This window comes from Artemia franciscana, chromosome 20 (assembly GCF_032884065.1).
Source record: "Artemia franciscana chromosome 20, ASM3288406v1, whole genome shotgun sequence".
Lineage (NCBI taxonomy): Eukaryota > Metazoa > Arthropoda > Branchiopoda > Anostraca > Artemiidae > Artemia > Artemia franciscana.
In genome coordinates, this window is record NC_088882.1 from 34,308,470 (window position 1) to 34,321,939 (window position 13,470).

The 13,470-nt window shown below is 33.6% G+C and overlaps 1 protein-coding gene across 3 annotated transcripts in view; it reads right to left on the bottom strand.

Moving 5' to 3' along the window:
• Nucleotides 1-13,470, bottom strand: part of LOC136040170 (uncharacterized) — a 101,347-nt gene that overhangs the window by 17,922 nt on the left and 69,955 nt on the right. For all 3 annotated transcript variants that reach the window (XM_065724302.1, XM_065724300.1, XM_065724299.1), the window contains 3 exons: nucleotides 12,708-12,845; nucleotides 7,191-7,336; nucleotides 4,810-4,960 (listed from right to left, as the gene is read on the bottom strand). In XM_065724302.1, coding sequence (XP_065580374.1) covers nucleotides 4,810-4,960; nucleotides 7,191-7,336; nucleotides 12,708-12,845 — 435 coding nt within the window. The remainder of the gene's footprint in view (nucleotides 1-4,809; nucleotides 4,961-7,190; nucleotides 7,337-12,707; nucleotides 12,846-13,470) is intronic.

A 13,470-nucleotide genomic window follows, 5' to 3' on the forward strand; every position in this document is an offset into this window, starting at 1 on the left:
CACAAGATCATCCTCTCCAAAAGCCAGGGCACGATACGGAGGAGCAATTATCCATAAAAAAACAAAGAAATAAATCCATCAAAACATAACAACAACGTCATTTACTCTAATACAAACTAATTCAACACTCAACACTCAAATCAACCTTCCTATTACGTATCAATCAAAACTGAAATATAAAAATAGTAATACTAATGTTCACGATATAATACCATTTTTATCTATTTTTTATCCAATCATAGCATATAAAATCAAATTTAAAAGATAGTTCGTTTTTCAACTAATCTTTATTTTCCCCCTTTATTAAAGTATATTGATGTCGGATTAAGAAACAAGTTCTATAATGAATTTAGTTCGGACCCGCTTTTTACGGTTATAATGGAAGTTTAACACGGTTAGACCAGGTTTCAGGATGAAAGATGATATATAAAAAAACTATGTGTTTTCTTTAGTTGAATTTTTATTATAAAAATATAAAATTAACATAAAGTGTATTTTTTTTATTAGGTGTATATTACATTTTATTCACTGCCTTCGGAAAATTCCTCCTTGTCTTCTTTTATTTGACTTTATTAAGTAAGAAACACACAAATAAGAACACAACTCAAGGGACTGATCAATGACCCAGAGGGCCTAAATGTTAGCCCCTGGAGAACACCCATTATTAATATATAACTAGTTTCGATCACAAAATGCATCATATCACAATACATAGTGCATCACAAAGTATGAAACAAAAGGCACTATACACTATGCAGCAACAGAGAATCCTGCTAAAAATTATTCAATAAATTATTATTAAATAATTTAAATTTAATAAATAATATATATATTAAATAATTTATAATTATATAAAATATTAAATTATTATTAAATAATAATTTTATTAAATTATTATTATTATTAATTTATTAATTATTATTAAATTATTGAATAAAAATTATTATTAAATCTTTTGCTATGCAGCAAAAGAGAATCCTGCTAAAAATTATTCAATAAATTATTATTAAATAATATATAATTATATATATTAATAAATTTAATGAATAATTTAATATTTAATAAATAATATATATATATTAAATAATTTATAATAATATAAAATATTAAATTATTATTAAATAATAATTTTATTAAATTAATATTATTATTAATTTATTAATTATTATTAAATTATTGAATAAAAATTATTATTAAATCTTTTGCTATGCAGCAAAAGAGAATCCTGCTAAAAATTATTCAATAAATTATTATTAAATAATATATAATTATATATATTAATAAATTTAATAAATAATTTAATATTTAATAAATAATATATATATTAAATGATATATAATAATATAAAATATTAAATTATTATTAAATAATAAAAAAATTATTAGTACAAACAATATATTTCTTATAATTATATCGAAATAATGCAACTGAATAAAACCTTTTATTTCCAGGGGAATAGTACTCAAAATTTGCTGCGGCGGATCTAGAGCAAAATCTTTGGAGGGGGGCGAATAAGACAAAGGCACCAATGAGCAAAACCTTGGGGGGGGGCAATATGACAAGGGCGCCAATGAGCAAAATCTTGGGGGGATGTTAAAATGTTAGTTCTTGTTTTGTTAATAAGCTATTATTTAGTACAATATATAAGTGTTTTAAAGTGATTAGTACTATGTACGAGAAAATCTGTTTTTAAGGTTGGTTTGTAGTTTGTTTGACGATGAAACAGGAGTTGGGCAGGGTATACCTATCCCAATGTATACAGATTATTTTAGCGTAGTATTGTATTCAGTGAGATGTTGAAACTCTCAAGGATCTTTCCTCAAACATCATTCCAATTGAGCATGGAGAAAATTATTCTGATTAAATTCTACCCAATGAGATCCTATAACAATAAAATATATAGACTAAGTAAAAAAGAAGGGCTATATCCAGGATTTTGTTGAAGGGGGAAGTGGGTTACAAAAAACTTTGCAAAATGCATTAAGAACTTGTTTAAATGCGTTTTTGTTCAGATGACTGCCGAAGAAGTATTTTTTTTTGGCAAACACGAGTTTTAGCCCTCTTAATCTTACTGTAACTATAGCCCTGGAACGAAATATAAAACCAACTTCCTTTTTTTCCAAATTCACAACATCCTTTAGGGGGCTGTAATCCGGAATCTTGACATTCCGGGATCCGGACACTTGACAACACAGTCTTGAGTTTTTCTATAAAGATGACTTCTTGTCTATTGGAAATTGTGCTATTGGAATAATGCAGATGATTATAGTATCCAGATAAAAATGTTACCTAAATGAATGAAGTCCTGGACGATTTTAGGGTTCACAGCCAAAGAAGAGGTTTCAAAATTAATATAAAACCAAAATTAATAAAATATAAAATTAATTAATATATATAATTAATAATTAATAAAAATATATATAATATTATATAGTAATAAAAAATTATATAATAATAATAAAACTATATATAACTATTAATAATTAATTAATAATTAATAAAATAAAAAATATAATAAATGAATAAAATATGAAATTAAAATAAAATATAAATGAAATAATACAAAACTAAAATGTTTCGACTAAAATGAGGGTGAAGAGAGGGTGTTAGACAAGGACAAAATTGACCGAGAGGATAGTTTCATTTACCGAGATTATATTACTAATAATTGATGGTGGATGTCATGAAGATGTAAAAAGTAGAATAGCCGAGGAACAAGGTGTTTTTTCACAGTTGAAAAAGTTTGGAAGAATGGACAATAATTCTGCGAGCTAAGATTATATTATTGAAAGCCATGGTAATGAAAGTGGCCAAGATGGCTTTGAAACACTGGCTACCCAAAAGGTTGAGGATGAAGTCCTTATCAGAAGTATTGTCTAGGGATAAGTGTTTGGTTGATTATTATCAACTAGTATACCGTATAACTGGACATTGTCGATTAAATTATTTCTTAAATAAAATTGGGAAAGTTAGAAGCGGAGATTGCATTTGTGGCGAAAGTGAAACTTTTAGTCACTTCCTGTTTACTTGCCCTGTTTATTTTTTAGAACACTTTGGTATGGAACTAGAACTCCAATCTCTAGGAATTAAATTTCCCATTTTGTACTAGTTCAGTAGTTTCTGATAAAGTGTTAAATACTTGGAACAGATTTTTATATTCAACTAGAAGACTGGTTTGATGTTAATATTTGATATTTATACATAATTGTTGCCTTTGATTGTAGCATTTATTAGTATTATTTATTCTAGTTTTTTTCTTTCTTTGTAGTGTTAGTTCGTAGACTATTAGCAGGGAAAAACTTGTAAAAGTTTTATCAATTAATAAAATCATCACCATCATGCCGTATAATAAATGTGATTTGATACCACTTTTTGGACCATAACAAAAGAAAAACAAATATGGCGAGTGAGAAATTTCTAAAGAGTCCTAAAGATTTCAAAAAATTGCTTCAGTGTCCATCCGGTGGTAATAGAAAAGTAGTTCATCCCAAATTAGAATTAGAAAATATTGTAGGAAAGAATTTAATGGAATATAACTAATAAAAAAAAGGTAAAGGATACGGCATTAGACTTTACAGTCCCTACCGGCGGTGCTGATCTCCGTTTCTTGGCCCTTCAGCCAGGAAGTGAAATGGGGGGTTGGGGGCCAACCATCCTCTGCTTTCGCACACCCTTCCTGTTTACCTTCCCCAGATTTCTCCAGATACCCATTTAAAGCTGGGTCGACTCTGGCTAAGCTTACAGAGTCACGCCACTGACTCCCGTCCCAAACTGAACAATTGGGTACACTGGGATTCGAACCCGCGTCCTTTCAGACAAAGGATCCCAAATCCAGCGCTCCGTATGGGAATAAAGGGTAAAGCTTTATATGGATTAAGATGGAAGAGGAGCGCCCAAAGCTGTGTTCGACTCAGGCGGCATGAAGTGAGTCTTACCAGCCATAGTAGTGATTCTAAAAACAATATCTCTCTTCCGATAAGAATATGGACATCCCCCCTCGTCGTTCGAGATTCATACGGAGTCTCTCCGCAATTTCTTACATTTCTCATCGCGTCATAAGATTTTAACTAAGACGGAGTTAGTTGTTTTGGAAATACAAAAGAATTTATTTTTCAATAATGTATCCCAAATTTGGGATCACCAAGTCGCAATTTTCTCGTATAAATATTTGAATCGCCTGCTCACCCCTACTATTGAAAATCTTTTTACCTTTAGTAATTCCGTCATGATCATAATATAAGAAAAGCTGATAACTTAACTCATGAGTTTAGGAGTACCACTCAGGCATCTTTTGTGATTCACCATTATGATCCCCATGTTTGTAATATATTGCCCGAGGGTGTGAAAAAGTTGCCTAGTCTTCCAGCTTTCAAGTCACGGGCAAAGAAGTTTCTTTTATGTCGTGAGTGATTTTGACGTAAAGCCCGCTCTAGGTTGTCATTCTGTTCAAGGTATTTTCCTGATTCGTTTTGCTGTTAATTTTTCTGTTTTCTGTCTTCTTCTTGTCTTTTCCTCTTTTTTCCTTTCTTCCTTCATCAGTTGAGTTACTTTTGTATTGAGTAGCGTGATATGAATGTGGTTTAAATTAGCTGAGTCATAACCTTGCTTGCCCTTCCAAGCTTATTGCCTTTCTTGCCAGGCGAATGGCGAAAAGTGCTTGTTTTCTTTTTTAATAAATGTATATCTCATATCTCAAAACATAGTGTTTAATTGTACAATTTCTACGTCGGATACTTAATTTTCATTGAGTTCTTCGGATCAAGGGGAGGGGGAGGAGATATAAAAATGTAATGCTTAAAAATAACTCACCTCTGATAGGAGTGAAGACGCTTCAGCTGCTTCAAGCTTAGCTTTAAAGGCTTCTACATTTTCTTCGTGATCTTTTTTAAGATCCCGCTCCTTGTCTTTTATAACAAGACAAGCTTCAGAGTCTCCTGAGCGAGGATTGTGAGGTAGTAGACTAGAAACGAGGCAAAGATAAAACATTGTAGAATGCCACAATAAAACTTCGAAAACAAAAGTATTCGAAAAGTACAATATGTTAAAATTCTTTACAACGCATTTAAACACATTCAAAACGTAGTACAACGCATTGAAATGACTAGCTTTATCTTTGTTGTCATCCACTTTCTCAACCACTGAACGAGGCTTATGAGGTAGAAGACTAGCAAAGAGGCAAAGATAAAAGAGGTTTTACCATTGTTGCCATCCACTTTCTCATCTGATATAGAAAATTACTGATATTAAAGTATGCTCAACTTATTCTTAAAGCTTTGAAAAGCACTGGAATTCACACTCATCTATCTTTGTCATCCCCTTTCCATCCTGATTACAAAAACATTTGGAGCAGCGAAAACTTCTCCCTCCAGCTTTCAGAACAATGGGAGTAGATACTCACCTCGATATTTTTCGTCATCTTCTTTCTTCTCTTATAATAAAAAAAGAACTTTTGGAATTCGAGTGCCTTTTTTACTTTACTTTATTACTTTTTTTTACTATTATTTTTTTTTACTTTATTTTTTACAACTGGAAAAATATAGGACTAAAGACTCGAGTCTTCAGTCCCACCCCATTCTCTCCGCACTATAAATAATCTCGGGGGGATGACACAAAGAAAGATTTAAAGGAAATGGGAACTTCCTGAGAGGGTGTAAAGAGGCAGGCTTTAAATAGATCGGGATAGAGGAGGAGCGTGCGTAGCTGTGTTGGCCTCAGGCGGCTTGGGTGCTTCGGTTAGTTGTTAGTAGTAGAATGTTTAAATGCACCATGCATCATGATGGTAAGTAGCTCCTTTGCTGGTTTAAATGTAACCCCTTTAATGATGCTTAGATAGTGGAATTAATGTAAAATACGATAATATTAAGATTTTTGGAAATGACTATCACTAGTAAATAATATAAAAAAATCAATATAAATAACTACAAATATTAAAAATTTGCAAATTATATAATGGACAACAGAAAAACAGATAAACTAGAATACCAAAAAATAGACAACGTATTGAATATATTAGAGATAGCCGATATAAAATAATCCAAACATGCATTTGAGCATATAAACTGCAAACAAGCATATAAACCAAATAGAATATAAATTTTTAGCATGGTTGAACAGAGGTTTTTAGAAGGTAATGACTTTTTAAGAGGTTATGGCTACTTCTTGGGTTAGGTACCTCAAAACCTCTGAGAAACAAATAAATGACTTATGCTTCTCAATTGGGCAAAAAAAGTACTTTAAACTCCAAACTCAATGAAAAAAGGCTGTTGCTTGCTTTAAAGGAGCTGGATTCAGATTTTTCGGTCAATAGATGAATAATCAAGCAAATTAGACACACAAGAAAGGAAAATAAAACAAAATAACTATCTTAAGGAGAAAGGAGGGACACTTCAAGTAGAAAAGGACTTGATTGATTTTAAACAATGTTCTATGTTTTTTTTTTATTATAACATTTTATAACTCTAAGAGTCTTTTTGAATGACAATATAGCCGTATTAATAGCTTTTACGCATGATGGATGATGGCCAAGGGGGCCAAAAAAGGGGTTTCGTGGTTATTATGGTTGTTTATGTCACAGTAGAACAGCTCAATGGATGCCAGAGGGTAGTTACTTATGAGTCAAGGTGGTAAAACTGAGGTCTGAAGGGAGAACACACAACACTTGTGTTATGGAGGTATTTAACTATTAAAAGAGGAACAATCAAATTACCATTTGACGCCACTAAGAGAAAAAGAAAGAGGAAGGAGAGGGAGAGAGAGAGTGGGGAAAAAGAGAGAGAGAGAGAGAGAGAGAGAGAGAGAGAGAGAGAGAGAGAGAGAGAGAGAGAGAGAGAGAGTTGAAAAGGAGGGGGGATAGGGAGAGACGTGAAAAAAAGAGAGAAAAAGAGAAAGAGGGGACTGAGATATCTGCAGATAACTCCTGGCTCCCACGGCAATGATAACTGAAAGTATAATAAATTTTTCAAATTATAAGGGGTGGGGCAATTAAAATATAAGTTTATCTAAACAACCAGAAAGGACCGTTCCACGATCTTGGGGGGGGGGGGGGGGGTCTTCCTTTTTCCTGATATAATTAGTACCCTTATATATGACTCCTGGCTCCCCAGTTTTGAAGGAGCTGCATAGAGTTAAAAGGGGGGAAATCAGCAGTAAGAATGAGCCTAGAGTTAGTAATAGGAAAAAAAAATTCATACAACTTGACGAGACGTTCTTCTCCGCCCGGTATTCTGATAGCAGACAACTGTAAGTAAACTGGAGAAGGATTATCACTGAATAATTCCTCCTTATTCTTGTCTGATTTCTTCAGTGACTCGAACAAAGTTTCTACGCATGCCTGGACCTGAAATTTATCAAAAAAGCTACTTTAAATTTACAAAGAAATTAAAACATGAAAAGCATCATGTTGCAAGAAAAAAAAATACATTTAAAAAAAAAGGAATTAAGCGATGTGTCACTGCCTAGAGAACTATCTGGAGTTAAGAAAATATGTTAAGAAGGCAATCCTTACGTTATAATTTTCAGATTAATCATAGTTAACACATTTTGCATGTAGCTAACCTTTATCTTGACTTCTTTCAGTGTTTTATACTTTTTCTACCAAATTTCATTCAATAAGCTTTTCGGTTTTGAAACTCGCGCTGAGATCAACACCATCTATAAATTTGTTTATAAACAGCACCGTTTCTGTTTAACACGCAGTCTCTAAGGACAGTTTTGGGTACAATTCCTAGAATTTTTGCTGTTGGCTTCAGAATTCCTCTGTTCCAGAATGTGTCACTGCCTAGAGAACTATCTGGAGTTAAGAAAATATGTTAAGAAGGCAATCCTTACGTTATAATTTTCAGATTAATCATAGTTAACACATTTTGCATGTAGCTAACCTTTATCTTGACTTCTTTCAGTGTTTTATACTGTTTCTACCAAATTTCATTCAATAAGCTTTTCGGTTTTGAAACTCGTGCTGAGATCAACACCATCTATAAATTTGTTTATAAACAGCACCGTTTCTGTTTAACACGCAGTCTCTAAGGACAGTTTTGGGTACAATTCCTAGAATTTTTGCTGTTGGCTTCAGAATTCCTCTGTTCCAGAATGTGTCACTGCCTAGAGAACTATCTGGAGTTAAGAAAATATGTTAAGAAGGCAATCCTTACGTTATAATTTTCAGATTAATCATAGTTAACACATTTTGCATGTAGCTAACCTTTATCTTGACTTCTTTCAGTGTTTTATACTTTTTCTACCAAATTTCATTCAATAAGCTTTTCGGTTTTGAAACTCGCGCTGAGATCAACACCATCTATAAATTTGTTTATAAACAGCACCGTTTCTGTTTAACACGCAGTCTCTAAGGACAGTTTTGGGTACAATTCCTAGAATTTTTGCTGTTGGCTTCAGAATTCCTCTGTTCCAGAATGTGTCACTGCCTAGAGAACTATCTGGAGTTAAGAAAATATGTTAAGAAGGCAATCCTTACGTTATAATTTTCAGATTAATCATAGTTAACACATTTTGCATGTAGCTAACCTTTATCTTGACTTCTTTCAGTGTTTTATACTTTTTCTACCAAATTTCATTCAATAAGCTTTTCGGTTTTGAAACTCGCGCTGAGACCAACGAAATCTACTCTAATTTGTTTATAAGTATTTGCCCACCCACAGAGGCCTTACTCGTTTGCTTTAATTTCTTGTTTTTTCTGTTTTGTGTAGTGCTTGTTTTGTTTCTTTTATTGATACTCCGCTTTGATTTTTTGTAGCGGGTCAAAAATAGATTATTATTATTATAAACAGCACCGTTTCTGTTTAACACACAGTCTCTAAGGACAGTTTTGGGTACAATTCCTAGAATTAAAAATACTATGTAACAAAAGGGATACCCCAATTTCGACATCTAAACAAAACATTCATCTCAAGTCAATCCCTGAAGAGTTACCCAAGGATGACCAAGAGTACGGAAACTATTTATGGAAATTTGCTATTCTGATAGGAACTGCCAAAGTAGGGTCTATCAGTCCTAATCTACTGACCAGTTTTTGAACGAAGGATGACAAGTTACCAAAGTTTATCATTTTTAGCCATAGTCCAAATCTACTGACCAGTTTTTGAAGAAGGACGACAAATTAGCAAAGTTTATCCTTTTTAGCCATAGTCCAAATCGACTGACCAGTTTTTGAACAAAGGATGACAAATTACCAAAGTTTATTATTTTTAGCCTCAGTCCAAATCTACTTACCAGTTTTTGAACTAAGGATGACAAATTACCAAAGTTTATCCTTTTTAGCCATAGGCCAAATCTACTGACCAGCTTCTGAACGCAGGATGACAAATTACCAAAGTTTGTCCTTTTTAGCCATCTGCCGAGAGGAAATAAAAAGAAGTTCATTCGCGAATGGTATGGAAAAAGGGCACAGAGAGGCAGAGGAAGCAGTGTGCGCAGTAGTGTTGGCCTCTTATGGCCTGGTATTGCTTTAAGTAGCAGTACCAAAAAAAAACTCAAATGATTTGTTGAAGGAGAGATACCTATGATTTAGGTTTTGTCATTCCCTCCTCCTGTTTTTATTGTAAAAAAAAAAACTATTTTATGCGATGCAACATAACACCTTTTGGATTACCATAGCTGACCAACACCATAGCTTATATATACGACATATTATAGTAGTATACATAATTACCACAACTAGGTAATTATACATGGTTGATTGTTAATATAATATTTACCCACACTAGTACTACTACTACACTAATAACTCACCACAGCACCAAGCCACCTGAAGCCAAAACAGCTACGCACACTCCTCCTCCATCCTAATCTATTCAAAGCCTTCCTCTTTAAACCCTCCCAGAAAGTTCCCATTTCCGTTAAATCCTTATTTATGACATCCTCCCACCCCAAACGAGGACGACCTGCTTTCCGTTTAGCCCTAGACGGTTGGCCAAAAAGGACAATCTTCGGCAATCTGTCATCCTACATCCACAGAACATGACCTAGTCATCTCAACCTTTCTTTCATTATAGCCCTAGAAAATGGGATGGAACCACATTTTTCCTTCAGCCTACTGTTTGAAATAGTCAATCAGCCGGGTACCCAGAACAATCCGTAGGCAAATTCTGTGGAAAACATCCAGCAAATTTTCATCCGCTTTTCGAAGCGCCCATGCTTCAGACTCATATTTGTCCACTGTCATCACTGTACCTTCCAACTAATCTTAGTTTGCAGACTGATCTTCCTATTCTTCCAAACTTTTTTTTGACTGTGAAAGACACCCTGAACTTTGGTTATTCTGCTTTTAACATCTTCAGTGTCCCCACCATCTTTACTACTAATACTACCAAGGTAAGTGAAGCTGCTCACCTGATCAATCTTTTCATTACCTAACGTCACATATTCGTCTTCACTTATTCCTAGCCTTAGTGACCTAGTCTTCTTAACATTAGTTTTCAAGTCTATTTTAGCAACCTGAACTCGCAAATCCTCTAAAAGTTCATTCATTTTGCTCAAACTTTCATCTAGTATGCTTAAATTATCACCATAATCGAAGTCCAGGAGAGTTTTTCCTTTTATCCCGTGGTCTTCCATCACCTTTCCTGTGCTCCTTAAGACAAAGTCCATCAAATGATCCATATAAAGGGGGGATAGAACCCAACTGATTTAATATAAAACCAGATTCCTGATTTAATATAAAACCAGCTGCTAACCTCATTTCCTACCTTAACCACAGCAGTATTATTCTCGTACATAGCACTAATCACTTTAGTGTATTTGTCTGGTATACCATGCAAGGATAAGACCTTTGCTAAAGCTCTTCCGTCAACAGTATTGGACGCTTGCTCATAATCTATAAAACTGAGGACCTAATGTGTTTGACAACCAAGGTACTGCTCAAGTCTTAGCCTAAGAGTGAAAATTTGGTCAACATGTCCTTTACCTTTTCTAAAACCACACTATTCTTCTCTTAAAACTTTGTTTACAGCATCTCTCAGTCTAAAAAGTATCATATTACTAAGTAATTTGCTACCTCTAGAGACAAGAGTAATGCCTCGATAATTATGACACTCATTCTTATCGCCTTTCTTATAGTGGTTTAATTAAAGTTTTCCTAAAATCGTTAGGTACTTCCATTTTTTCAAAAATCATATTCATAATCTTCAGTAGCTTACTTCTAACCTCAGAGCCATCATATTTAAGAAACTCATTTACAACACTATCAGCACCTGGAGCCTTATTATTTTTTAATCATTTTAGAACTGTCGCTAGATCTTCTTCACAAAACAAATCTTCCGTCACATCGAAGGTATCACAAACATTTTCATTTTCCTCTCTATCTTTACCAAAGCTATATATCTTCACATAGCTCTATATATTTACCACAGCTTGGTAATTATGCTACCAGAGCATAACTATAACATGTAACATAACACCTTTTAAATTACCAGGGCTGATATACACCCCAGCTTATAGCTTGTAGTTACCACAGCTTGGTAATTTTGCTATCACAACATAATTATACCATGTTACATAGCACCTTTTGATTTGTCACAGGTTATATACACCATGGCACCACGCATTATATAGACTACAGTTTATAGCTTATAGTTACCACAGCTTATCCTTCTATATTTAATTACCACAGCTTATGGTTTGAAGTTTTTTTCGATCTTCGAATGTTCACTGTAAGTTAGTGGTGCAATTAAATGTACTGAATTTCGCTAATAAGTTAGTGGTGCAAAGTTAGTGGTAAGTGGTGCAAAGTTAGTGGTAAGTGGTGCAAAGTTAGTGGTGCATAAGTTAGTGGTGCAAATAAGTTAGTGGTGCAATTAAATGTACTGAATTTCGCTAATAAGTTAGTGGTGCAAAGTTAGTGGTAAGTGGTGCAAAGTTAGTGGTAAGTGGTGCAAAGTTAGTGGTAAGTGGTGCAAAGTTAGTGGTTAGTGGTGCAAAGTTAGTGGTGCAAATAAGTTAGTGGTGCAATTAAATGTACTGAATTTCGCTAATAATCCGTCTTACAATCAACAAGAAGAAACAGATAAAAACAAGAAAAAGAATAAAAATTACAGTCACGGCCAACACTGGAAACCTACGCAAAAAAACTACTCGAGAAGGTGGACCCACTCAAGGGGTGAAGACTTAAGTTTTTTTGTTTTTTTTTCATAAGTCGGAATGTAGTACAAGTATTATAAGAATGTAGAAGCCAGTAGAAGTATTACAAGAAGGCAGAATTTATTATAGGTAGCTCATTGATACTTTAGTTTTATTTATTTAAATAAATGTTTTTCATCATAAGAGAACAAAATATACACAGATTATTCTTCATCTACAGCCATGATTCCCAGCGTAAGGCGCAGGCCCCACCAGCCGGGCCTAGTAATATTTTGGTGGGTCATGGCCAGGACGTGGGCGGCCTTCTATGCGTCCTTCAGGTGAATACATGTAAAATTTTGAATATCCTAGATTTAAATATCACGAGGGGGAGGCATCAGGATTTTAGAAATGTCTGAATGGAGCGTGGTCCCAAATCGGAAGAGAACCACTCATCGAGAGCCTATACAGTAGATAGTTATGATTTTACACAGAAGTTGCTAACACAACCTATTTTAATAAATTGATAGAAAACTTAAACAATCACTGAAATATTAATTTCAACTAAATGGTCTAAATGTAAACAATAAATAAAAATTGAAAAAGCCAATAATCATGTTCTACAATTTTCATACCTGCTCTCTATTTACTAGCTGGGCTCCAGCGCCTTTTCCAATGAAAATCCTTGTTTTTTCTTCACTTTTCTTGGCTTTGGGGGATTTGTCCATTTTCTTGGAGAAAATTCTTCCTCCTTTTTCTTCAGTCTTCATTTTCTAGATAAAACACAAAATAACTTTTGGACAAGTTGAAGAAGAAGAAAAAAAATTTCGCTTCATTAATATTGATTACTTGACAATTACAAAAGACACTGGAAATAATATCAACAAAATATCAGCCATAAATACAGTAAACAGAAGAATAGGTATTTTAAAAATAAAAGAAGATGCAATCACGCCAACATACAGGAGCGAAATACTCTCCGTTATTGTTCGAAAGAACCAAACCTCCATGACAGCGTTTTCCAACCTGGTAGGTATGTCACCCTAGGAAGTCAAGGACCAGTCTAAGGGGAGGCACGAATCAGATGAAATTTAAACTATAAAATTTCAATCAGATGAAATTTAACTATGAAATTCCAATCAGATGAAATTTAAACTATGTCATAACGCAAAATATCTTAAAACGCACAATTAATTATAAGTTATGGAAAATACGCACACAACAGGAGAAACAGTAGTTTTGCCAGCACCTACTGATATGGTAAAAAAAAAAAAAAAAAAAAAAAAAAAAAAAAAAAAAAAAAAAAAAAAAAAAAAAAGTCTGGCAAATCCTATGCAAAACCGTTCTGATGAGTACCGTTTGCATATAAAACGATTTACAGAAGAATCGGCGATGTAA